Source organism: Emys orbicularis, chromosome 1, assembly GCF_028017835.1.
Source record: "Emys orbicularis isolate rEmyOrb1 chromosome 1, rEmyOrb1.hap1, whole genome shotgun sequence".
In the NCBI taxonomy this organism is placed as follows: domain Eukaryota; kingdom Metazoa; phylum Chordata; order Testudines; family Emydidae; genus Emys; species Emys orbicularis.
The window spans coordinates 111,935,977-111,962,492 of NC_088683.1; the positions used below are offsets into that span (position 1 = coordinate 111,935,977).

The 26,516-nt window shown below is 41.0% G+C and overlaps 1 protein-coding gene across 2 annotated transcripts in view; it reads right to left on the minus strand.

Moving 5' to 3' along the window:
• Positions 1–567: 567 nt before the first annotated feature.
• The window catches only part of DNM1L (dynamin 1 like), a 56,531-nt gene continuing 30,582 nt past the window's right edge, over positions 568–26,516 (minus strand). For both annotated transcript variants that reach the window (XM_065405938.1, XM_065405215.1), the window contains 14 exons: positions 25,497–25,583; positions 24,169–24,331; positions 20,832–20,952; positions 19,321–19,452; positions 18,797–19,003; positions 18,437–18,557; positions 16,773–16,928; positions 14,980–15,069; positions 12,451–12,543; positions 10,895–10,951; positions 6,510–6,677; positions 5,740–5,849; positions 3,083–3,242; positions 568–1,437 (listed from right to left, as the gene is read on the minus strand). In XM_065405938.1, the coding sequence (XP_065262010.1) occupies positions 1,381–1,437; positions 3,083–3,242; positions 5,740–5,849; positions 6,510–6,677; positions 10,895–10,951; positions 12,451–12,543; positions 14,980–15,069; positions 16,773–16,928; positions 18,437–18,557; positions 18,797–19,003; positions 19,321–19,452; positions 20,832–20,952; positions 24,169–24,331; positions 25,497–25,583 (1,722 nt within the window). In that variant the 3' untranslated portion in view covers positions 568–1,380. The remainder of the gene's footprint in view (positions 1,438–3,082; positions 3,243–5,739; positions 5,850–6,509; positions 6,678–10,894; positions 10,952–12,450; positions 12,544–14,979; positions 15,070–16,772; positions 16,929–18,436; positions 18,558–18,796; positions 19,004–19,320; positions 19,453–20,831; positions 20,953–24,168; positions 24,332–25,496; positions 25,584–26,516) is intronic.

The following is a 26,516-nucleotide window of genomic DNA, read 5'->3' on the forward strand; positions in this document are numbered from 1 at the left end:
GTGGGAGAAGAAACCCAGGCCTGTTGCACAGAGAAAAGCCATAAAAGTGTGGACAGTGATGTCTATTTAATTCTTCTACAAATAAATGTGCATGTGAGAGAAACAACATCAGGAAGAGCATCATGAACATTTCTACTTTATCAAATAAATAAATCTGTGTGAAAAAATACATGCAAGTGTGCTGGAGTTTAAATTCAAATTGTAGGAAGCTATAATGTATAACAAGATTTTAACTTTTAAGAGGCTAGTGTGATCAACGTGTACTGTGCTGGCTATGGCCAGAAGAAAATAACCATCAACTTTATTCCCAACCTCACATTTATCTTAAAACAAATTGGGTTCTCTTAGAAAAATTCCTCACAGCACAGTAAAATTTGTTTCCCCAGACGGCACTACTTAAAGTAGACTGGTCTACTTTCTAGTCATGCTTTCTCTTCCACAGATACTCTTAGCCTTCATATTTTCCAAAATTATTTGAAAAGAACTAAAACAAATCCCACCTCCTTTCTGTCCAACTTAATTTTAAAAGAAACACTTATTATCCCACAACAGTTTTGAAATTCATTTTATTTTTAAATTCTATGAGAACAATTTTGCTAGTGGATGGTCCAGAGGTTTGGTCCCAGAGGGGGAAAAGGGGTCCTTGCACTTGATTATCATCCCCAACAATGAAATGCAAACTCTGGTGCACATTCATTGGTTTGCACCAATTCTTTAGTACGTCCTCCTGTTTGTTTTTTAAAGTTCCAGGCTAATTCACCTAAAGTGAAATTCATTTATCCAGTTCAAAAATTTGTTTTATAATGCTGCTTTCTTTTAAAATTCTGAAAAAAATGGGTGCACACGTACTTATATAGAAGACATTTTTACTGTGCCAGCTATCAAATTCAGGTCTCCATTTGCCATGGTGCATGCAGTATACTCGTGAAAGAATACCTGGTGCTTTCTCATCTTCATGGTATTTAAACCTCTATTATAAAAGCAGCTTAAAACTATGCAACAAGACTACACTGTCCATCTAACCCATAGGCAACCTGTTTAGCAAGCCAGGCACTGGAACTTTAATGGTTCTGCCTAAGTTTAAATGAGACTGTCACAGGACAGTAAACTTGGTCTGTTTTATTTGCACCAGATAACTGGTAAGGAAACATTTAGAGCCATTTATTATGTGGATTAAATATGACTTGTTTTGCAAAGTACAGCATACTTTTCTGTCTGTAAGCCAAACCAACTGTCTTTACATGAGCAAATTTACACATAGTTGCAGTACACAGATAAGAGTTCATAAATAAAATTCTACCAAGTATACAATGCTTAGCAAATTTTCAAGTCATCAGGATTCTCCACCCATATAAACAGTGTGGCGGGTAGAGATAACCTTCACCAAAGATGCGTCTCTCGAATCTCAGCAATAATCTGACTGGCTCGCTGCAATGCCTGCAGAGAGGGGAAAAACAAAAGAAGAAATATTATTTTTTTTCCCTATTTGCTTCTCATATGACAACCAGGAGATCATTCTATGGAAGACAATGTTAATTCAGCAATTTTTACAAAACAAGATCAATCATTGTTTTCATTGTGACAGTGTTGGGAGGATTAATTCACTAATATTTGTAGAGGCCCCTCCCCCAGATGGAGCATACTACACAAGTGCAAAATACGACAAAAACACGAAGGTATTGTCAAGATTGTAGCCCAGAGTTATTGTGTCAAGTCACCCCCTCAGCCTCTCATTCATGAACTGAAAATGTTAGAAATTCATGCAAAACAGGTCTCAGTTTAAAACAAAAAGGTTCTGTTCCAGTCATAACTTTTTTAGACTTCTTTTTTGTTTCGAAGATGTTCTCGCCTACCCAAAGGCCCCAAAGCATTTGTATTAACACTCCATGTGGATCAATTCATCTTTAGGTAAGCTACACAGATATTTGCCACCACGTATCATCATAATAAAGAATAAAATAGTTTCTTTCTGCAACTAACGTATAAATTGCACTTATTTTGTACCTTTAAACCTCTTCACTAGCATTCTGCCTAATTCATGCACCACTGGACTATGTCCAAATCCTGGCAGCTTTAAAACAGCTGTCATTTTAAACAAACTTAACAAATAAACCAGATTATGATGAATACCAACAATGTACTAAGTACTGTACAAAACAGATGACTCATGCCCAAAGAGTTTACCATCTACAAGATTCTCTCTGACTCAAACGTGTGGGTTAGGTAAGAGCAGAGATTTAAAATTACACTTGCTACATCCAGTCCTGGAACAGTGACAGGTTAGGGGGTCTGGTATCTCAAACATCCAGAGTCAATGCCTGCTGCATTCTATGAGAGAACTGACCCACACGATTTCTCCCTCACGGTGCTGATTTGATCTTTTAGAAAGCATATTTCTCTATGCCAATTCAGTGCAAATGAATGGAACAGGCAGTATTTGGTACACCACAAAATTAGTGGAAAATTAGAGCTTTGGAAAAAAACAATTTTACTGTATTTATGACAAGTTCAAACTCACTGAAGTACAAGAAACACAGATGCGGCATCTGCAGTCACAGCCAAATCCACAGCAGTATGTCCCTGATCAAAATCTTTAGGACAGGATACTTTAGGACAAAATAGTTTGGTACTATTCACAGAAATAAACATGGAAATTTATTTACGTGTGTGTGGGGGGGGGGGGGGAGCAGTAGGGGAGAGACCCCTCTTAACCCCACCTTCAAAAGGAAATTCTGTCAAGGGAGGGTTACAGAGCTTTAAAAGAGTATGTTGGAAAACCTAACGAAGTTCACTATTCTAAAACTCCTTTATAAAAGAAAGATAATACCAATCTAACAAAGCTGTGTTTGGGATTTACTCCAGGAGCTAGATTAATGATGTATAGTCAACATTACTAGTATTTCATTATTGCTTTCTTGCTCACGCAGGGCTTCTATAAAAGAATGAACTAGATCAAAACAAAACTGACCTGAATCCAAAAAGCATGGCAAAAACCTGAAGACTGTTATATACCTGAAATCTCAGCAGATTTAATATGCTTCAGTTTAATTAACTGTTCATTGGGTGTTTTGATTTTCAATACCTTTAACATGTCAGCTGCCTCCTTTCTGCGCTGTGCCATGTCCTCAGATTCTGTCAGAAGGTCATCTAACAACAAGGATTTGTATAGCTGTCCAACTAGCTCGCTCTGAAGAGTGTCTTTCACATGATTCACCAGAAAATGCATCACCGCCTTTGGCACACTGCAAGCGAAAAATAAAATATCAAACAAGCCACATAAAGCTAGGGCATTAGCTATTCTAGATTCAACATGCAGTTTGAATAAATCTATATGTTCCAATGTAAGCAATTATACAGAATCTTGACAGAAATCTTACAGCAATGTGTCTTAATTAGCTGTAAAGTGACTATGTGCAGTCCAACAGCTGCTGAGTTTATTGCCTGTGAAATGGCCGCATTTCAAAGTGAACTGAAACCCATATGTACAACCCTGAACAGTTCTATACCAACTGTTAGGTCTAAATTATTTTTATTACAGTAGCACCTAGAAACCCTAATCAAGATCAGGCCCATTGTGCTAGGCACTGTAAAAACACTAAGCTCTTCACAGCAGGTTCTGTCTATTAATATCTAAATAGACAATACAAAGGATGAAAAGGGAAACAGAGGCATCGGGCAGTGACTTGTCCATGGTCACACACTAGGTCAGCAAAAGAGCTGGGAATAGAACACAGGTCTACCAATTCTCTGCCAGTACCCTATACATTGGACGATGCTGCTTCTAAGGCACCACACAGCAAGAAGTGTGGGAATTTCAAAATGTGAGGAGAATTTAAACAAGCAGAATATAATTACCCAAAACAGTTTGGCCATGACCCAGCAACAAGACTCCTATTCATGAAAAAGCAGCTATGAAATCTTTAATGATCACAAGTGGGCAAGATTTCAGTTTTATGTCACACTTGAAATACCAAGAAGGAACATTGGTTTAGTATGGATTTCTGTAGTTACAAGTGCCCCTGAATTTCTGGCAGTAAATTCAAAATACTGACCCTGCCTTGCTTATGGAATCTGACAGGATCACAGCACAGCAGAGCTCTTCTGATAAAGTGGAAAAATCAATATAGATAGGAATTGGCAAGATAAAAACCATGCACTTCTTGTGGAGTGATAAGTGCAGTGAAAACATATCCTAACTCAGGTAATCAGCAGCCAGCACTTGGGATAGCCTAACCTGGATGTAAGTAGCTACACTGAAAAGCCATACCCAAGTTAATGTGTCCTCACTGGCGCTATACTATGTCTGTCACTAGGACTTTCTGGGGGCATACCCCATGGTTTGTTGTGCTGCAGTAAAACCAAGTAAAACCAAGTAAAGCCAAGCTACTCTGATTCTTTCCAAGTGAATTGTGGGAGAACTTGTCTGTCCTTTTGGGCATGTGGGAAGATATTGTAGGACAGTGACCAATCAAGTGATTCAGTCTGTGTCCTCATTGCAAAGTGGGCAGGTTACCAGCTTGAGTGAAAACAGGTTTTAAGCCTACAGTCACAGATGAGATAGCTAACCTAGGTTGAAAGCACCACTAAACTCAGGTCAGATGGTTGTGCGGATGGGTGGACGATAGAGGGTTATAGGCAACATCCAAGTAAGAGCCTGAGTTAACTCTGCAACGACACTTAGAGATGCAAGGCACAGAGTGCTCTTTTCAATGGTCAATTCCTAAGACATCTTTGCATGGGAACACATAGTGGCTCTTAAGTGTTGTAAAGTTACACAGTGCAAACGTAAACAGCCATAACACACACAGTATGTGAGCCTATGGGGGGGAAAGTGCATGAAGAAGGGAGAACAAAATTATTTAGGGGAGCACAAGAGGGTATATAACGTGGAATACTAGGATAAAGTGAAGTAGAGGTAAATCAAGGTTGAACATCTGGGGTAAAAGGACTTTTGGATAGCATTAAAATGGAAAGTGAGGAAACACCATTTGAGTAATTTAAAATTAAACTGGACAAAATACTGGAGAGCAATCTTGCAATAGTCATGGTGTGGGATAGACAACCTGATCTAAGCTTCAACTTATAGAATTATTTTACTTTTCCTATAAAAAAAAAAAAAAGGATAAATTGCTGACTTTTCTGTAAAGCCTTCAGTAATAAAACCACTAGTCTCTTCTTTGCTTCATTCTTCTTAGCAAAAACAAATCAAAACTGGGCAACAGCAACTTTAAAGACAATCTACACAGCAGAGGCAGCATGCTTTGGCATTACTACATCTAGCCTTATGGCTGAAAATTGGCACACACTAGTCAAAAGAATTCTAGATGAGCCTCCTCAGATGAAAGGCTGGTGGCTGCAAAGCTAAGTCCTTTGACTGCTTGACTGGACCTTGGATGTATGCCAATTATTTGCACCCAATCCATCAATACAGATTGCAGTATCCTATACAAAAGCAGACATTCTCTTTAAAAGTAAATGAAGTTTAAGGTGCAATACAACAGAGTACTCAAAAACAAGAACTAGTATTGGATGCTTTGAAAAAGTGTGCTCTTTTTGCCTATCAAGTGGACTTCAATTTTATAAGGAATCAAATTTCACAGCTCCTCCTTGTCGAGCTACTAAGCTCTGCCTAGAGAGATAAAGCAATATAAATGCAATGTTATATTCAGCAGCAAATGACATGGCTATATCACACAAAGATTTGCAAGGTTTACATGTCTACATAAAGTTAGCTATTACCTGTCCTGAATGTTCTTCCTGACAATAAGGAAGTAGGATTTGATAAGTCGTTCAATCACTTCGCAGTCTCGTTGCTCACGGGAAGAGAGTCTGCGTGCAACAGGAACAGGCTACAGGGGAAAAAAAAAAAAAAAAGAATCTTATTTTAATGTTTACAGGTTGATTTTATTTAAAACACTTTACCTACTTTGGATAGCCGAATGGGAACGCCATTCATCTTTCAGCCTGATTCCAACTGGTCTTGCAACAAGTGTTTATGCTCCCCAAAACAGAACTACAGTTGTTTTGACAAGTCAAAAACATGAGCCTGAAACTGAGTTGAGAGGTAGTACAAAGGACAGCAAATTTTCAAGAAAACAACCTCTCAGAGAAAAAGGCAGCAGTGATTTAATTTAATCAAGTGACTTTAGTTTTTACAATAGCTCATGGTTCCTGACAGTGAAAGTGATTGTCCACTTGATCTTGCTGAAGTCTAGGGAAATCTTGCTACTCTGACAAGAGATTAATCTTTTTATAGCATTAATGAAGTAGGCAAATAGTCCCTTAATTTAGATGGGTGTGAAAGTAAGTCAGTTTCCCCCAGATCTGTTCCATGAACTGAAGGGAAAGGAAGTGTTAATGGCAGAGGACCTCAGAAGGTACCTACCTGTCCATATGCCAATAATAGTTTCATATTCTACAGGTACAGAATTCATACAGATTAAAATCCTGTTTCCTGTGCCTGAGCTAATCATGAGAGGTGCAGATATATTATCTCTTTCACAACTCACCACATCCAACAGGTTTACAGCATGGCCTTTTTGAGGACTGGCAGGTAGGACTGTAACTGGTTTAGATTTTTCTTCCATTAATAGCTCTTCGGCTTTTGAGGGTTTCAGCATTCCTCTCCAGTTGCCTGTTCCAGGTTCTTGTGTCACATCTCCCACCCCAGGAGCAGCCTGCAGAAACAGGACAATGCAAAGAAATATTGGTCAGCCAAAACTCAGGCACTGCAAGGCCGTCTCCTGTGAAGCTTACTACTACCACCACCGTGTGATCACGCATGGCTCACTTCATTTCATTCTTTGCTTCCAACAACTTTTCCCTCCCTCCAAGTTTCACCTTGGGTGATGGATTGGGGGTACACATTCAATTCACTGTGACAATGTTGAGCAGTGTCAGTGTAAACAAACTGAGTAAAATTTTTCAAATATGCATAATAGTCTAACTCCCATTTTAAAAGGTGAATTAGGCACTTCAGAGCCTAAATCCCACAAAAGTCTCTGAGATTTGGGCTTGTGTACACAGGACCTTTTCCAATATATTAAGATTATATTATGATTATTATTATAGTTTAAGAGCTACAGTTATATTGGTATAACTACTCTGCCTGGATATTCTTATTCTGGAATAAGAGTGTCTTCTTTTGGTTTTAGCTTAAACTGCTCCCAGTGACATAAGCGACACCAGAATTCTAGAATAGGAGTGTCCCTAGGAGGAGTTACACTGGTATGGCTACAGTGCCTTAAACTCACATTTTCCCTTATAGCACTTCAAGATTTCCCATGTAGATCAAGCTTACACTCTTAAGTACCTAGTTCAATTTGAAAAATGGGAATTAGGCTCCTAAATCATTCAGGCATGTTGGAAAGTGTTACCCCCTATCTTGTAGCAGTAGGCACCTATGAAAACTGAAAGGAGCAGCTTTTGTTAAACACATTTGGTTCGGTAAGTATATTTCTAGACAACATAACTCTGAAAGGATTGAACCTATTCAACAGATTTTCTCTAATGCCTCAATTCAAGTAGAAGCAAGAACAGTCCCTTACAATAACAGTTGTAAAACCCCATGCATTCAGGTTCCCAAGTATTAAAAGCTTGTATGTGTGCTGCAAAGCTTTAGGGATCTGTCTCCAAGAGCTGGCATACGAGACATAAGCCAGAGTTAAATAATCCAGATCAGCAAAACAGAAGGAAATCTCCACCCACTGGGAGACAGGAAAGAACTGGCGTTCTCAGCAAGCAAAACTTCCCTAACAGAGAAAGGCTGTTCTTCTTCATCTCCCAGTAAAAGGATGTAACACCCACTCTGGGTTGCACATTAGGGATGCTGGATGAAAAAGTATTAATAGGTGATACTGTTGCATTACTTTGAAGACTGTTAGTTTGAAGGCTACATTGCTAGAGGCACCCATATTCACAGAACCTGATCATCCATCCTGCACCACTCTATGACCCTACCATCTATTTTATTCACCCTGCTCATATACCTTTGACAAAGCGATTACTATCTGTGAAGAGAAATAAATTTAAATCTCATAGCTGAATCACTGAGAACCTTGAAATACTTCTTATATCTTGTTTCAAGTGCATGTGGAAAACAAGCCAAACCCCACCTTCTATGCCCCTGGATTAAAAAATTAATAATTACCAAAGTTTATCATGGGTCAAAAGGAAACTACAAGCAAGCAAGCAAAAAAAAAAAAAAGATGGTATATATACACTCAACAAGTTAATGATGAATCAATCTAATCAGAAGACAACCAACTGTCTGATTCAAACAGGTGTTTTGGGTTTTTTTCTAAACACAACTGTTAACAGTTAATGTGCATAAAACACACTGATTTGAATTTTTACAGTCGTAATCTTAACCATTAACAAAACAGGAGACATTAAGACAGACAAAGACTTAAGAAGGCTCGTTACATTTTCTGCTAGTAGTAGGACTTCTGCCAAAAATGACTATCATCAGATTAGGTGCTAAACCACAGAATACGGCTCCATAACAGTGATCTCTAAACGCACCCCATATCCTTTCAGCACAGAATCAGTCACATATATCACTGTCCAAAATATTCCAGAAACAATCTCGAAGAAAGACTACATTCTGTTAAACACACTGAGAAAGAGTATTAAGATTAGCACATAGCCTTATCAAATTTACAAACACAAATTGTATACAGTGAACAGGAACGTACTTGAATTCAACAGTTCCCCTGCAACCAATCCTGCCATCATAATACCTAAGGAACACACATCACTAGTACACAAAGCCTAGTGTAAGAAGAGCAGTTTTCAACTTTTGTTTAGGTGACTTTGGTGGATTAGACCCCCCTAAATCACTTGCTACAGTGTACAAATAAAACTCCAGTTTCAACTAGAATTTGTTTTAGGTTCTAACTCCTTAATTGGAGCGAGGGGGGGAAACAAGACGACACACGACAGTGTCTATGCATATATACATGCATCATCTAACACAATGGGGCATGAAGCTCCTGTGATATAAATATTCAACAGCAAACATTTCTGCCTGTAAAATAAAGATGACGGGGGGGAAAAAAAGGCTTTTCACACAGATGTGCTGTGAATGCAACAAAAACAGGCAGTACACCGGAGCTGAAATGTAAAGAGCCATTGCAGGAGGTATTGTACAGATACAAATAAATTGGTTAGCAGGGATTATTTTTAAAATGACAAAAAGGGGGTTCAGTCAGAACAGAGCCTAGAGAGATTCCCTGCAGGTAGTAGGAGACTCACATTTTTAGTTTATCTTCTGCTTTCTTCCATTAAACATTAAGACATATTAAAACACATAACTTGACAAACATGCTCAAAATGTTGGATTACAGTATGGTAGTTGAATAAACTATTTTGGTGAAACAATTTCCTGCAAATTATGGCTCTCTGCATTCGCACCACAATTCACTGCAAACAAATATGCAGATAACGAAAGCAATGAAATTTCTATCTGAGTGTACCTCGCACATTACCTGCCCTGTACAATCTAATGAAATGTGAGTAATGCTAGGCAACCTCAGCACTACAGGACACATGATCTGACAGATGCAGAGGACACTGCGTCAATGACAAAACACTATGTATATGAACTACTTTTTGTACTATCCAAGGTGCACCACAACAGGAATGAGCATGCAGTGCTAATAGGAAGGATCAGGACAGACCTTGCCATCAGCCTCAGCAGAAGCAGCAGTAGAGGTCTCCTGGGAGGCAGATGTCAATGCACCTGGAGGTTTAGTAGACTAAAGAAGGTAAGAAATGCAGAAAAAAATCAACTAAGGGCAGACACTGAATGTGCCTCATACAGTCATACATTGTTCTCTACTAACATCTTAGCTATCCAGAAAGACACTTAACTTGTGGATTTACAAGCAGCCCAGCATGAACAGGAGAAGAATCCCAAAGGCCTTAAAAAGCAGCCAATTAAAAATTAAACACCTCTGGCTTGTTTGGCCTCCAAACCGTCGCCAATTCCCATGTTGCAGATTTAAATTTGACTGTACAATGAAATCACAGAAAAACATGATGTAATGGGCATGATCAAACAGCATACAAAACAAGGTCTGTACTGCTGCTTAACACTCCCAGTTCTTCCACCAACTGGTTCACACAGATCCTAGGTTGATCCTATAAAGTAATATTGGATACATTTTGAAAGCTTCTCTCACTTGTTTAACGTTCGGTTCATTAACTGTTTTTTAAATTACAAATTGCAACAATTCCTGCAAAGCTTAAACAGTATTTTGGAGACTCATGAAAAAGATGTTTTGCACCAATCTGGGCTTATAATAATTTCACACAACACGGTGCATGAAATACTCTAAAATAACGACAGATTGCCCATTTTCACAACTAAGTACACTTTTCTATGTCACTTAGTGCTGCCTCATGTGTCCTTACCAATTACTCAACTTATCCTGAGAACCTTGCAAACCTAAACGAGCTGATGGGATACAGTTGAAAGAGCAGTAATGTAATAGTACTGGTCAAAAGGTTGGAACTGAATAGATAAGATCTGTCTAAGCCTGAGAATAAACTCATGCTACAGTTTAATTTTCTTCTTCCAGAGAATAAAATGCTGCATTCTCAACTTTAGCTTTAAAAGTGGCTTTAAAAGTTTGAATCATCATGTTGGCTTTGGGATCTCAAAAACAAAAAAAACACCACTACACCTTAGAGGATTAAAATCTCCAGATTCTCCCTCAAACCACATTTAAGCATACAGGTTATGACCCACTTTTTCTTTAACACTTGCAAACACATTAAATCTCACCTACTTAACAAGATGCTCATGCACCGTAAGTGTGTAATACAGTTCTCACACTTTGGATCAAAGATGGTGCATTAAACAATTTTTTTTAAATCAATATTCACTCACCTTGTCTCGTGACACAGCAGAAGGCAATTCTCGGGCTAACCTGTTACGCCTTTGCTCCTTTAAAAAAAGCCAGCAAAAACCTTGATTATTTATCATTCTGGGTCAAGGCACATTCAAGCTTTATTGCTTCAGGGACAAGCACCTAAACCGTAGAGACTGATGCTAGCGACATGTCTCTCATTTATCGCAAAGTAGCTTGTATCCCCCACTATGATGTTTTAAATCAAAACCTATTAGCTGGACAAGACAGTTTGAAGGATTAAGTGGCCAAATCTAATTTGCAATATAAAATCTGAACTGAACAAAGTGTTCAATGCACAAAGTATTCAAGGCACAGATCCTTGCAGTACACTCAAACAATTGAGCTTCTAAGCCACAGCCCTTAAAAACCAAGATACAGCTTGGATCAGGATGGATTCCCTAATTCCCTTCATTACGAAGCATGTTTATGAAATAATATCCATAAGGAACTACTAGAGCAGCCTGGTCAGGTTGATAATTACTGGCCCAAAAGACAGGGGGAAAAGGCGAGAACTTGCACTACCTATAGAACAACGAAGTAGCAGTTGAAGCAAGTCAAGGTAAATAAGGGGAAAGATTGGACTTTTATGGTGATTAAGAATAGATCGCTCACTAGTAAGGACAAAGCATTACAAACTTAGAAGAAACAAAAGATTACAGACCCAGTATTTTTTTTAGGAAAATGTTAGAAAAGGGGGTATTATATGCTATTCAGAATTTGTATAAGATACTATAGAAGTTTACATGCACTTACAGAGTCCTCATTCCTGCAATCGGATCATCACAGACAGACTTTGTTCCCACACTAAGTCAATGGGAGTCCACCTGCGCAAATCTGATGGCAGAATTGGGGCCATAGGTAAAAGACTTGCCGCCAACGAGCTTACCATTTATATATAACACAAAATAAATAATAAAGAGCATCAAAACATAAGAGACAAGAGGAGACTATTAGAAGTCAATGGACGGTGAGAGATGTGATTGGAGAAGTGAGAGAAGAAATTAATGTTAGGGTAGGGAGAAGTGGGAAGCCTCAGGATAATGGCCAGTTCTCAACATTTATAAGGCTATTTTCTCTCTCAGAGATAGATAGATATTTAGGGGAGAAAAAAGCCAATCACTTGTGCTAAACAATGTACATTAGTTAGTACTGGTCTCTGTTCTGTGCAGTTTGCGTCTTGTCAATTCGTTTTGTTTTGTACTTTAAGTGGCATTTGAAACACATGGAATTAGTATTTACAATGTATTATCCGAGTTTATTTCACTTTGCACATTTTAAAAACATGCTATTTTAAGAAAGAATAAGGAATACTTACTGATGTCTTGAGAAACATGCTCCAGAGGAACATATAAGCAATGTCTTAAGTTTATATTTATGGGTTGTAATTATAAAGGTTTTCATATCAAGTATAAAAAGGCACAGGACAGTTGTAAGAAAATACAATTTATGTTCAGGTTTAAAAAAAAAAAAAGGTTCAACTTAGAGTCCCTTCTAAATAATCGGTGCATCGCTTAAAAGGCTGTGTTTTCCTTACCTCTATGTTATTGTTTATTAGCCCACAGGCATCAGCAAAGTCTGGGTGTTTCGTGTTGATATAAGCTAACTCAATGGCCACCAAATTATGAACCTACAGGGAGAAAAGTCATTCATAGTTAAGATTTTATGAGTTAATTTACTGCTAGGAAAGCGTGTTGGACTGGCAACTCCAGAAACTGCAGTCTAATTATCCACAGTACAGCATAAACACCCACAGCATAGGCTTTGCCCGCACTGCCCTGCGGCTGCATTTCATTTCTGAACCAAAAGGACAAATTCTTAGGGCAAGAAGGTAATTCTTCCGTCACGACCTAAGTTCCCTGTAAGCTGTGTGGCCGTGCAGCAGCCTATTTAGCACCCCGCAGATGCTCAAGGAACCCGCCTGGGACCTGCCGCAGCCAGTGGAGGGGCACCCCTCCCCCAGCCCCCACCTCGCCTGGCCCCCAACGTGCCGTTGGACCCCTCCCCCAGTCCAGCTCTGGGCGCCCAAACCCAGCCCGGTCCCTAGTGTGGTCAGAGGGGTCCAGCCCCAGGTGCAGCCAGGGTGGCCCTCTCCCGGCCTGGACCTGCTGGGGCCGGGGTACCTATCCTGCAGCCCCAACCCCAGAGCTGCTGCAGCTGAGAGAGCGAGAGCTGGGGGGAGTCCTCTCTTCCCGCCATAGCCCCTGAGCACCCTCCTGCACCCCAAACCCCTCATCCCTGGCCCCATCCCAGCACCCTCATCCCCTGCACCCCAATCCTCGGCCCCAGCCCTGAGCCCACACCCCCAGCCAGAGCCCTCACAGCCTTGCACCCCAACCCTCTGCCCAAGCCCAGAGCCCCTCATCTCTGGCCACACCACAGAGCCTGCACCCCCCAGCTGGAGCCCGCACAGCCCTGTACCGCAACCCTCTGTCCCAGCCCTCAGCCCCCCCCCCACTCCAAACCCCTAGGCCCTACACATCACCTCCATATTGGTGCACATAACAAAATTCATTCCACACATGGGTGGGAAAAATTAGAGGGAACACTGATCATGACATATTAAATCTTTTCCCTGTATTGAAACCCCCCCCGCTCCCCACAAACTGGCACTCCTGATGGCATTTTCAGGCAGACATCTGTCCACTAGGAATTGGGTTAAGTTGCAACTCATTTCACATTGTTCACCTAACAGCTGCGACATAGTAACTTTCAATCACAAGCAATCTGCACCACATTTGAACCAGTAACCTGAGAGACTGTCCCAGAGTTGCTGATGCCATCCAGTGGTGCAACAGCCCAACATGTTTTTGTACATTAGTACTGACTACATCATTCTTTATTATGAATGGTGATCAGTCAAAACTACCATTACATTTAAGTTTGAGCAATGAAATTAAATTACAAAATCCAATCCAAGACAACACAAGCATTATCTTTTACATTTATCGTAGGATAATAAAAAAAATTAGTTAGCCTAATTTTGGTTAAGAAAATACCATTCACTTTAGTTTGTGGCCAATAGGGAAAAGGCCCCAATCAGCAAGTAAACGAAGGCTGTGAGAATAAGAAGTAGTGTTATGGAAGGATGTATGATTTGAAAAGTAAAAGTAAAAGAGATGCAGTAACAAAACAAAGGGAAATTGTCTCAAAAGAAAAACCCACACCTTCCCACTGTTCTGCTGTGCAAGCAAGGATTGGGGGAGAGAGAAGATGAGAGAAGGCCTTGAAGGATGGAAAGTAGCCAGGAGAAACTGCTTCAAACTAGGTTTTTGCTAAAGTTAGTAAATTAGCTGGAGGGTATAAAGAAGGCCATGAATCGGGGTTCTTTGTCAGACCCTACCTGATCATGCTGGAGCACACCAGAGTGTGATGGTCATCCCTAAGTGTGGCCTATTTGTAAGTATAAGTCCATTAATGGCTATTAGCCAGGATGGGTAAGGAATGGTGTCCCTAGCCTCTATTTGTCAGAGGGTGGAAATGGATGGCGAGAGATAGATCACTTGATCATTCCCTGTTAGGTTCACTCCCTCTGGGGCACCTGGCATTGGCCACTGTCGGTAGACAGGATACTGGGCTGGATGGACCTTTGGTCTGACCCAATATGGCCGTTCTTATGATGTATGGTGGTACATACTATATTACCACTCCACAGCAGCAGCAGCAGTGTCTACATACTAATCAGCTATGGAAGTGAAGTGAGTAAGTTTAGTAACATATTTTTGTGCATCTCTGAGTCTGATAAAGCACAGCTTCCATGTTAGCAAGAAAATAGAAGGCTAGGAGGTTTAAAACGTGAATTCTAGGTAAAACTTTTTTTTGAAGGGGAGGGGGATTTTTTTTTTTTTTAAATTAGGCCAAGGTATTCAAAATCAGGAGCCTAAAGTTAAGTGCCTAAATATGGATTTAGCTTCTATTTTTGAATATTTTGGTTTAGTCTAATGTTTTTGAAACTTTAAGATTATATGGTAAACAAAAGCACTTAGAAAGGAAGCCACCAATAGAAACTATGGTTTGCTAGCAAGCAGGAATGGAATACAAGGTGGTAAGTAACAACACTAATTACCATTTCATTTGTAACTGGTAGCCTCTTACGCAGAAGACTGGTCACTACTTCAACTATGGCATCATGTAGTTTGGGAAACCTCAGCAATTCCTAGAATACAAGGAGGAAAAGCAACGTAATAGAGTCAAAGTCTAATGCCACCATTAGAGTGACCACCAGATCATCTAGTCTGACCCCCTTTATATTACTGGCCACCAACACCACCCAGCACCCATACACTAAACCCAACAACTTAAATTGCCCTTAAAGTTGGAATTGCGATTACAGTTCTTGTTGATTTCAATCAAAAGCAGGGTTAATACCGAGTCAATGAGCAATAAGAGTTAACAGCAGGGAATGCGCCGTTATCGTTTATAAATTTTGTAGCTACAGCTTGATATTGTTGTCCCACTAGGCACATTTGGGGGAGATTTTCACAGACAAAAAATGGCAGTCACCTAACTGCAATTTGTGCCTTTGATAGTATCCCCCAATGTAAATTAAAATTAGTGTTACATGCAGACAATTTGGAGATGCTGAAGTTACCAGAGTTTACAGAATCCAATTAAAACTGGTGAGAAATTTAGACAGGCAGAATAAAGTACCCAACTGGGACATACCAAGATGCTGGGGTTAACACTTCCATTAATGAATAGCGCTGTGAGGAGATCTTTTATAGCGCACATGTACAGTAGTTTGGACCTCGCTATGTCTCATCCAAAAATAATACACTGATTCCTACCACTGAACTGATTGTGCCTCCAAGTTCCTTCCTATCTCCCATACAAATCTGCTGTGGCTTCTCTCATTGATGAAAGAGGGAGGAAGAATAAAGTTTTTCTTAATTAGGCACTTTCCTGCAAGTCTCAGCCCTTCCCTGGTGTTGTGTTGATTCAGAATATGAGAAATTTCAACACGTACGCTAAACTATCAAGGTTAAGAGACCTGGTAAGCAGGAGATTTTTCTGAAGTCAGAGCGGCATGAGTTTCTAGTGATCTGCTGTAAGCTCTGCCATCAGCAATTACTCAAAAGTGTAATTAACTTACTTTATTACACTTTATTAACAAACTACAAAATACTGAAAATAGGAAGCGTCTTACACATTTCTAATCATTTAAACTTTTTTCTAAGGGAATAAGAGAGTCTTTGAAAGCAACACTAAAGTTTTCCAATAAAGTTTCTTCAACACATTCAACAGATATATGTGGAGGGCAAAAAGCTAAAATCTATGCTCATTCTGAGCTATCAGTGAGATGAGAACGGCATTTTCATGAGGACTGCAAAACCTGAGAATCAATTTTATATTCTTGTGGCCCTGCAAACATTAAGTCTACTGTGGGGAATTACAACTTTGAATTTTCAGACTACCGCATTTAAAATCATAGTCTAAACAATCTCAACCATTGTATTAACTTTTGGCATTCAATAATTGTACCGTATCTGCATCTCTTCTATCAAAACTAGAGCATCTGAACCTTATGGCCAAATCCATTATTGCCTTATTAGAGTCACATGCCAACAATGACCATCTGCCCTTATGAATATGATCCTTTGTATTCTGTGGGAAATGTGCACTTTCACGAGGGTGTTTACACAAGTTCACGAATGATTTTTATGTACACTGACAGAGTCTAACTTTGACTTTTTTTGGTTTGTGTATATAATGTGGATACTGAATTTTTGCCATAAAAGAGGCTGCTCAATACTGTTAGACAAGTCGCAATGCACTGAAACCAGGTCTTAAGAGTTTATGATATTTCTAAAAAAATACTTGTACACGTTTCTAAACTTAGTAGTCAACCTCTGCTTTTACCTGTGTACTGTAATTGCTACAATGTTGGATAATCCTCTGCATTTCCTCATGAACCAGCTCCACACAGCGCAAGCTGGGCTCCTCTAAACGTTTGATTTGCCTCTTCACCAACAATTCAAATGAAACTTCAGGCACGAACAAGGCAGGTCGGGGTCCCTAGTCGAAAAAGGGAAGAAAAGGGCAGATATTTTTTGTATGATAATAGCACCCAAAGTGTGCTAGGTGCTGCATGAACCCTAAAGGGACATTAGATGATGAATCCCAAAATTAAATCATGTTATTCCCACATCAAAATATTATATTCAGATGAAGATAAGATTGAGAGTATGTACCAGTAACCTAAGGGTTTAAAAAACAAAAAACAAAACAAAAAAACCAAACCACAGAATAATCCCAAAACAGCACAGGGAAGATGTTGTAATTATCCAAAGCAATATAAACTCATTTTCACATTGAAAGAGAAGCTCACTAGTACACAAATGCTGCACAAAAAACACCCAATCTGCCCTCAATCTGCAGTTGATTTATAGGTTCAGAAGGGTAGATTAGTGAGAATTGTACTATGAAGGGGGAAGCAGGGAGAACCCAGTCCCCAAGGCCTGGTCTACACTGGGGGGAGGGGTTGGGGGGGAGCCTGGTCTACACTGGGGGGAGAGGTGGGGAGATCGATCTAAGTTGCGCAACTTCAGCTATGTGAATAATGTAGCTGAAGTTGACGTACTTAGACCTACTCACCACAGTGTCTTCTCAGTGAGTCAACTGCTGCCGCTCCCCCGTCGACTGCCTGCACCTCTCACGGCGGTGGAGTACAGGAGTCAACGGGAGAGCGCTTGGGGGTTGATTTATCGCGTCTAGACTAGACGCAATAAATCGACCCCCGCTGGATCAATCGCTGCCTGCTGATTTGGCGGGTAGTGTAGACATACCCCAAGTCTCTGTGCTTTAAGGTCTTTTCCCTTCAATCATACCTCAGTTCCTCTGGTAAAGGAGTTTAGGCAGCAGTGCTATGGGGCGCCTTTCAAGTATTTGGGGATGTCAAACTATTATGTGACCATTGAACCTTTAAAGACCAGTGTCCGTTGTATCAAATATTCTATCAGTGAAAACTCTTGACAGATGTTGTCCAGTCTTCCCCATAGAATTGCTGCATGCAAATTAGCTGTAGAGTAAAGGTGGTGAGTGGCTGAGTTACCTCTGATACCACAATGACCCCACTCAAGAGTTGCCTGAGTTGTTGACCTGAGCCTGTCTGTAGCCTAAATAATCATAGTAATGAGATCCAATCATTAATCTTATCTTAATTCCATTCTAGTGTCTTTGCTTTATAAACTATGCACAAGACTGATTATTTTTGTAACTATTAGGAAAGTTTGAAGTGCATGTGTTATTCCACTGTTAAGATTACTTGGGACCAAGAAAAGACTGACACCTTTACATTTCTTGAAGGACCTAGTTTTAATTAATTTCAGTTAAAATTAATTTAACTTGTATGGTCTCAGAAAATGTGGGGAGGATGTATTGTTTTCTTCACACAATAAAGAATTCCTGCTTTAAGCACAACCTTAATTTCATAATACAACAGACATGAATCAAGACAAGATTTTTTAAAATCCCATTTCAAATCCAACAAGCAAAAACCTTAGGAAACCTAAGATAATACTCACTGTAGCATTTCTAATAGCAGTCAAAATATCTATAGTGTTAAGGCCACCTAGTGGATCAACAGATTCTAAGGTTCGTCCAAATGTCTCATGAAAAATGTAGCAAATTCTAGCTCCACCACATCTAAAAAAGATAAAATTAAGATTGAGGTTACAAATGAGGAAGAGGAAAAAATATTAACTGCAAGGTTTTTCTGTGCCAAACACATTGAATATTTTAAAGTTAACATTATCAAAGTATAAAATCTTTAAATATATTATGATTTGCTTTTACTACTACTACTGTAGTTTTAAAGTAATGTGATCCAGTGTTTCATGCCAATTATCACAATCTAGATTCTATAAACAAACAATTATACTTACAGCTCAGAAGTTTCTATATATTTTGCTGTTCCTTCAATGGTGTTGCAATATTCAGTGGCAAACTTGGTAATCAGCTGCAATAAAGTGGCACTCTTGTCCTCTACGGGTTCCCCATAGCTGTTCAGCAGAGACTGATACTGAGCAGCTAAAACATTTATTCTAGTTTTCAGTTCTGGCAAGCAATCTCTGATATGATGCATTAGTAACCTAAAAATAGAGAAAGTATAAATTCTTCTGTTAGAAAAGGGAAGAAATCTTCTTCAAACTTCGTTACCTCCAGCACAACTTAAAATATAAACAATTATGATCAAACAAATATATTCTATGACATTTGCTAAGAGTACAGTAATTGCAGATACTAAATTTTGTTTCAAATTTCAAAGGGAGACATCCCAATGATTCACTGTAAAGCAGTAGTACTTAAGGGATGCTAAAGATAAAAATAATTTTTAAAACATTAATTTTAAAATCTTTTTATTTGTTTTTTTTTTTTTGCATTTTGCGTGACAATTTATCTGTGGTACCTGTTAAGTGTCCTAGCGAGATACTTGGTTCCATTTCGGTTGGCTAGAGATGGATACTTCTTTTGAAGAAAAGCATATTCATCACGGATAGAATCAGCTACATTCTTCTTATTGTTAATATCTAATTGACTCCTAGAGTAAAAAAGAGAACTATTAGTAAATAAATGTAAGGTGCAATTATTTTATTCATGCTTCCACTTTTCTTGACAGTGCCATCCCGAAGTCATCAGAACATCTGCCATTTTTGCCTTCATTCTTAACCCATTTCCCCAACCATTTTCTCTCTGTCACTAACCACGTTTACCCAAAGTTTGGTCAACATTTTCCTCTGACTATAAAGGTGGTGGTTTGGTACTGGGGATGAAGACATGTCATCTCTTCTGAAGGTACTAGAAACGTGACTCCATGGACTGACTCGTTGGTGTACAGTAAATAGGAAATCAGTATGGGCAGTAGCCATCCCCAGTAGACTAAGCATGCAGCCTCTACATCAAGGTGGTATCAGCTCTCACATGGAAGATGTGAGGGGTAAAGCAGGTGGGAAGAAGATTAAGCTCCTGAATCCAGGTACCCACACAGCAGCCAACATTTTGAAACTAGGCCACCCACTGCTTATTTCTTTCTGTAATTAAATACATAAATTAAATACAATAAATTTTTGTCTCCAAATCCCTTATTCTAAATCCCACACCCATATGCTTGAGAAACCTAAGCATTCCTTCGTATTAAGGAAAGATCCAGCTTTCAAAAGAACATATTAATTGACATCCCCTACACCAGTGGTCACCAACTGGTAGATCGCAGAGCCTCTGACAGTGGATCTCAGTCTCAGTCACTCAGCCAATCACGATAGGGTTGCCAACCCTCCTGCAGCCAAACCAGGAGATCGGCTGCTAACAGTCCCGCTGCACAGCAGAGCTAAAGCAGGCTCCCTGCCTGCCCTGGCCCCACGCCACTTCTGGAAGTGGCCGGCATTTCCGGCAGCGGCTCCTGGGAGGGTAGGGGGTAGAGGGTCTTCACGTGCTGCCCTCACCTGCAGGCACTATCCCTGCAGCTCCCATTGACCAGAAATGGGGAACGGTGGGGAACCGGCCACTTCCGGGAGCAGCGCAGGGCCAGAGCAGGCAGGGAGCCTGCCTTAGTCCCGCTGCACCACTGCCTGGGAGCCGCCTAAGGTAAGCGGTGCCCGGCTGGAGCCCCACCCCGTAACCCTCCCGCACCCCAACCTGAACCACCTTCCCGCACCCTCTCCTCCACCCCAACCCCCTGCCTCAGGCTCAGCCCGGAGCCCCTCCCACACTCCCAACCCTTCAGTGAGCAAGACGGGGCCTCTGAGAAGGGGCGGGGCAGGGCCTTGGGGAAGTGGTGGGGCAGGGAACAGGGCAAGGGTGTTTGGGTTTGTGTGATTACTATTATTTCTACAGTTTCTTTGAGATAGATCCTGGGTTTCACTTAAATTCAAAAAGTGATCTTGTACTTAAAAAGGTTGGAGACTACTGCCCTACGCTCACCTGTTCACTATCCCAATTATGCCAAGTTTAACTGGAATCACTCTTCCCATAAGTACATCCATAGCATCAGTGCCAGCATCCATGAGATCCAGCTTTGTGATAACAGCAAGCGTTCTTCGACCTATCAAAACAGCAGGAAAATTGTCATTTACAAGAAGTCTGTCAGCCTTAAGCAGTTTAGTACGGCCGTAGAGCAGGGGTGGGCAAACTACGGCCGAGGGGCCACATCTGGCTCTTCAGATGTTTTAATCCGGCCCTTGAGCTCCTGCTGGGATGTGGGGTCTGGATCTTGCACCACTCCGCATGTGCCATGGCTCTGCACGGCTCCCAGAAGCAGCGGCATGTCCCCACCTCTGGCTCCTATGCGCAGAGGCAGCCAAGGGGCTCCGCACGCTTCCCCCGCCCCAAGTGCCACCCCCGCAGCTCCTATTGGCTGGGAACTACAGCCAGTGGGAGCTGCAGGGGCAGCGCCTGCGGATGAGGCAGGGCGCAGAGCCGGCTTGCCGTGCCTCCGCGTAGGAACCGGAGGGGGGACATGCCGCTGCTTCTGGGAACTCCTTGAGGTAAGCGCCGCCTGGAGCCTGCACCTCTGACTCCCTTCTGCGCCCCAACCACCTGCCCCAGCCCTGATCCCTCTCCTGCCCTCTGAACTCCTCAGTCCCAGCCCGGAGCACCCTCCTGCACCTCCAACCCCTCATCCCAGCCCCACCCCAGAGCCTGCACCCCCAGCCGGAGCCCTCACCCCCCCACACACACTCCAACCCCCAATTTCGTGAGCATTCCTGGCTCACCATACAATTTCCATACCCAGATGTGGCCCTTGGGCCAAAAAGTTTGCCCATCCCTGCCTTAAAGTATACAAGAAGGTCCTTAGTTGAATGCAATGGTCAGAACAAGATGACTAGAACTATGATGAGCAAGATTCTAGGCTCTACAGAGCTCCAGTAACCTGCATAGAAAAGAAGGTTTGACTGCTGCGTTGGCTGGAAATTCAGATAATTGACATCAGTGACAGGAGCACTGTGTCAGCTGAGATGGGGTTAGAGTGAGAGATAACAGGAAGTACTAGGCTCACAAGCTTATAGGTTTTAAGTGTGAGCTGAAAGAAGAGAGCCCTGGTATATACCTATAGCTATACCCTGACTTGTTTGCAGTTGTACAAGGGCTACACTTATAATACTACCACTATATGAATGGCTAGAAAAAAAACTATTAATTTTATTCTGTACACAATGAAACAGATTTAACCAGTTTCTAAAGCATATGATCAGATGTTTCTCAAGGAAAATAAGAACTTTATACTTAGATACGAACATCTCTAGACCCAAATGTGGAAAGAAACCTGTGTAGGTATACTGGATTTGCTTACTCCATGAAATGCTTTAGAAACAAATAAAACTTAGGCTATCTTGGAGCCTTAACATCTTAAATAAATTTGTTAGTCTCTAAGGTGCCACAAGTACTCCTGTTCTTTTTGCGGATACAGACTAACACGGCTGTTACTCTGAAACCTGGTAAACTAAGCAGAGTTTGACTGGGTAAGTATTGGGATAGGAGGCTACTGCAGACAAACCAGGTGCTGCAGGAAGAGATAATTCAGTATTCAGTACTGTCCCCAAATCTATACTGAATCAGCATCTCAGCCCTGCGTTAGCTATCACTGAGCTGTTATTGTAAGAGCCATCTTTCAAATGGATGCAGATCAGAGGTCCTGACCACTGGTAGGCATTAAAAAAATCCTATAGAACTTTTTGCAAGAATAAGGACGTATAATAATAGCTGCAGACCAGCACACCTGTTACAGGCCTCAAACCTTTAAGGCTGGGAATTATGGAAAGTAGTCCTAGGGTTATATGCCTGATCATATGAACAAGGCAATAAATAAAAAGCAGGATCTGTTGCCCCGTCAGACAGCCCTGGTTTGAGGAAAGGCCTAGGAGGAGGTTCTCCAAAGGGGTTAAGAAGGTGGGACCTGGGATGGAGCCCCTGAGGGTACGTCTACACTGCAATTAGACATTTGCATCTGGCCCATGTCAGCTGACTCAGCTCGCTGGGCTCAGGCTAAGGGGTTGTTTAACCACGGTGTAGAAGTTCAGGCTTGGGCTGCAGCATGAGCCCTGGGACCCTCCTAACTCGCAGGGTCCTAGAGCGCAAATGTCTACACCTCAATTAAGCAGCCCTTTAGCCCAAACCCCACGAACTCAAGTCAGCTGCCATGGGCCAGATGGGTGTTTTTAATCAGTGTAGACACACCTTGAGGGGCTTTGCCTGAAGAGACTCAAGCAGAGACTACGTTCCTATGCCTGACACAATGGAAAGGGAAAAAATATCCCATGCACCAAGGGGAAAAGTACTTGGGAAGCCACATTAGAAGGGTGAAGCACTGAATATATTTTGTTTAATAATAAATGAAATCCCAGAACAGGGAAGGGAGAAGAATTTTGTTTTGAACTTCAACTCTGAGTTGGGCCCCGAAGAAGAGGGGAAACCAAGGCAGGGTGGTGCACCAACAGGTAAGGCAACTGCATGACAGGGTGTTAATCCCAGTGTCTTCGGATAATTTTAACTTGAGTAACTACACTCACTGTCTCTACATATTTCTTCTCTAGGTTCAAATAAATAAAATACTTTTAGCTATTTCAGCGGTTATGAAAGTGATTCTCACATACATACAGTCAGCAAGTGTGTAGAGTGCTTTAGGACTCATTTGGATCAGTCGCTACATAAACATAAAATTAGTATATATCCACTGCTCAGAAGTTCAAATCAGCAGACTTGCCAGACAAATACAGGGCACTGAAGTGGGCAATATCTGAACACCAAATGCTACCAAATGTATTTTCTCCCTTTTGAGACTAGAACAGAACCATATGCAACAGCCAATTACTAACTGTAGAAGTATTCATTTTCCCTGCTACAAGACACACATTTTATTCCTCCAAAATTGTAATCACCTGAGCAGGCCATACTCAATAACAACTCTCATGAAAGCAGCCTTCTTCAATGCAATTATATTGCTTTGTAAACAGCAGTGGATTACATGACCATATTAGAAGAGTAACAGGATCTGGACTGGCCTTGCCTGTGAGCCAGCAGGCCCTTAATTAGATACTAATTCATCTCAGCATTGTTAACAGCTTCCGAATCGCACAAGCTACAATTGGAAAATGTTATTTGTTAAAATACAACAACTGTTTCCTAAGAAAATCCACTAGTATGAAAAACAAATACCATTTTCTCCAAAACTTTAATTTGGAGAAAATGGTAGGAAAATCCTAGGAAAATCCATTTTAAGAGAAATACTAAAATGCAGGCTCCAGTATGTCTTGCTGCTTACCATCTGGATCTACCTCCCGTGCAATTTTAAGTGCCTCTGACGTAGCCATGTCTGTGTTGGCAGCTGTGACTGCCAGAATAATTGAATTTGGGTTACTAATGAATCGAAGGATTAGTTCTCTGATTTGAAGTTCAATGTCCTTAGGCTGATCACCCACAGGTACCTAAAGGGAAACAAACAATATAGAACTAAAGGGGGGAGTGAATCATGCAAATCCAAATCACACACTTCTCTCTATTAAAAAACACAACAATATAAAACCAAATTTCTCTGAACTAGAAATCAAGTTTGAAACCAGGCTAATGAAGATACTATAAGAAAAGTACAAAAACATGAAAACAGTGCACAATGAGAACCAAACCAAATACTCCAACTTACTATGTTAATTTTGAGGAGATTTTCAAAGGAACAAATGACAGTTCTGCCCCTAACTTGCACTGCAAGTCTAGGGAAGTTACGCACTTAACTGCCATTGGGGACCCAGAAAAAAGCCCCCTTCCTGTAGAAAAAGTTACGGTTCAATAAAAAACTTTCATATGGGACCTGAATACTTCCTCCCCTTCAGGGCACCCTATGTGTCCTTCAGAGCTCAGAGGGTTTCCTCCATTGTTTCCTTGCTTTACACAATTTTTCAAGCATTGCCACTTCTGTAAGAGGGGGAGGTGTCATTTTTATTCTGGTCAATACTTACCTAATTAACTACAGGTGTTACTGCTGACACTAAAGTGCTACCTCTCCTATTAGCCAAGCATGCTACCTCCACAACATTTCCAAGCCTCTTAGTGTACATCTACTCTGCAAAAGAAAAAAAAAAAAATCCCACAGCAGCAAGTCTCTGAGCCCAGATCTGCACACATGGGCTCACGGAGCTTGTACTGTAGTGATAAAAATAGCATGTAGACATTTTGGCTCGACCTCTAAAGCCCAACTCCCTCTCCGGTCTTCAGAGCCCAATCTCCAGCCCAAGCAGAATGTTTACATGGTTATCTTTAGAGCCGTAGTGCAAGCCCAAGTATGCAGACCCAGGCTCTGAGACTCGCTGCTGTGGTTTGTTTTCTGCAGTGTAGACATAACCTTTATAAGAAAACCCTCTCTCCTCAGTGTACAGCACTACCAAAGATCCAAATTCTAATCACAAGATGGGGACACTTAATTTCAAAGCCATACAGAATTGCTGGTCAACTTGATGAACAATAACATTTTCTGTTTTTAAAGGGAATCTTAGATGATTTATCAAATGGTACAAAATGGTCAAAACAGAGGTCATTTTGCCCCCCTCAAAAATAATCTACCTGCAGCAAATCGAAAGGTAAAATTCAGTCTCTTACCTTTGTCATTCCTGGCAAATCCACAAGAGTCAGATTGACAACATTCGGTGAAAAAATTTTAAGGTGAATAGGTTCAGGACTGATCCCCTAGAAATACATTAAAATCACCAAGAATTAGAGTTAGAGGATTTGTTTACCTAGACATACCACCCAGAAAGCCAATTCTTTACTAAAATTAAACTCCTGCACCAGAGACCTCTACACAAGAATTTGTCCAGAAATAAAATCATCAGTTTATCAACCAATTTCTGTGTGTGTGCAATCCTGCCTTCTCCTACTTGATGGATAAAACAAATTTCAGCAACGGCACATATGCACATAAACATGGCTGCTGATTTTACAAGCTAAACAAAGTGTCATACATACACACAAAGCTGTTTATATAAACACCATATGGGTTCGACCTAGGGAGGTGGAGGCTACTTCCCCTTGTGGAACTACTACATAAACAAGTTTTGAAGTGAAGTCTGATACCCAGAATTCTGCCAACATAATAATTTCATAGCAGTGCTGGTGTCACCTCAGAACTATGTGAACTACATGTGCTAGTGGATCCACTATGTTATTTACTGTACACTGGAGTTGTATGAGCCTCTCTCAATGTTTAACCACCAGATTTTCTGCAAGTGGGATGGGGTGTTTGCCCCCACATCAGCCCCAAAAGGGCCAAGGAAGCTGAGAAAGGGCCAATTAGAGGGCCAACACATGAGAGGTTTAGGCTGCCAAAGCAATCCCTGATTGGAAGACGGCATTCAGCTGAGCAGAAAATGGCTGCAGCGACCCTCTGTGCTTTAGAGAGGAAAGGAGGGAACCTAAGGAAAGAGTAGGATCCTGTGGTCCTGGCCCTGAGAGAAGGGTGTACCTAGCAGAGAGATAGGAAGAGAAGAAAGCCTGCTAGAGATGAGTAGGAAGCAGTCCAGGAAGAGAAGGGACTGAGCAGACCTTGGCTGCATGTTGTAGAGTCCCTGGGCTGGAACCCAAAGTTGTGAGAGGGCCTGGGTTCCCCTACTAGGCACTGAT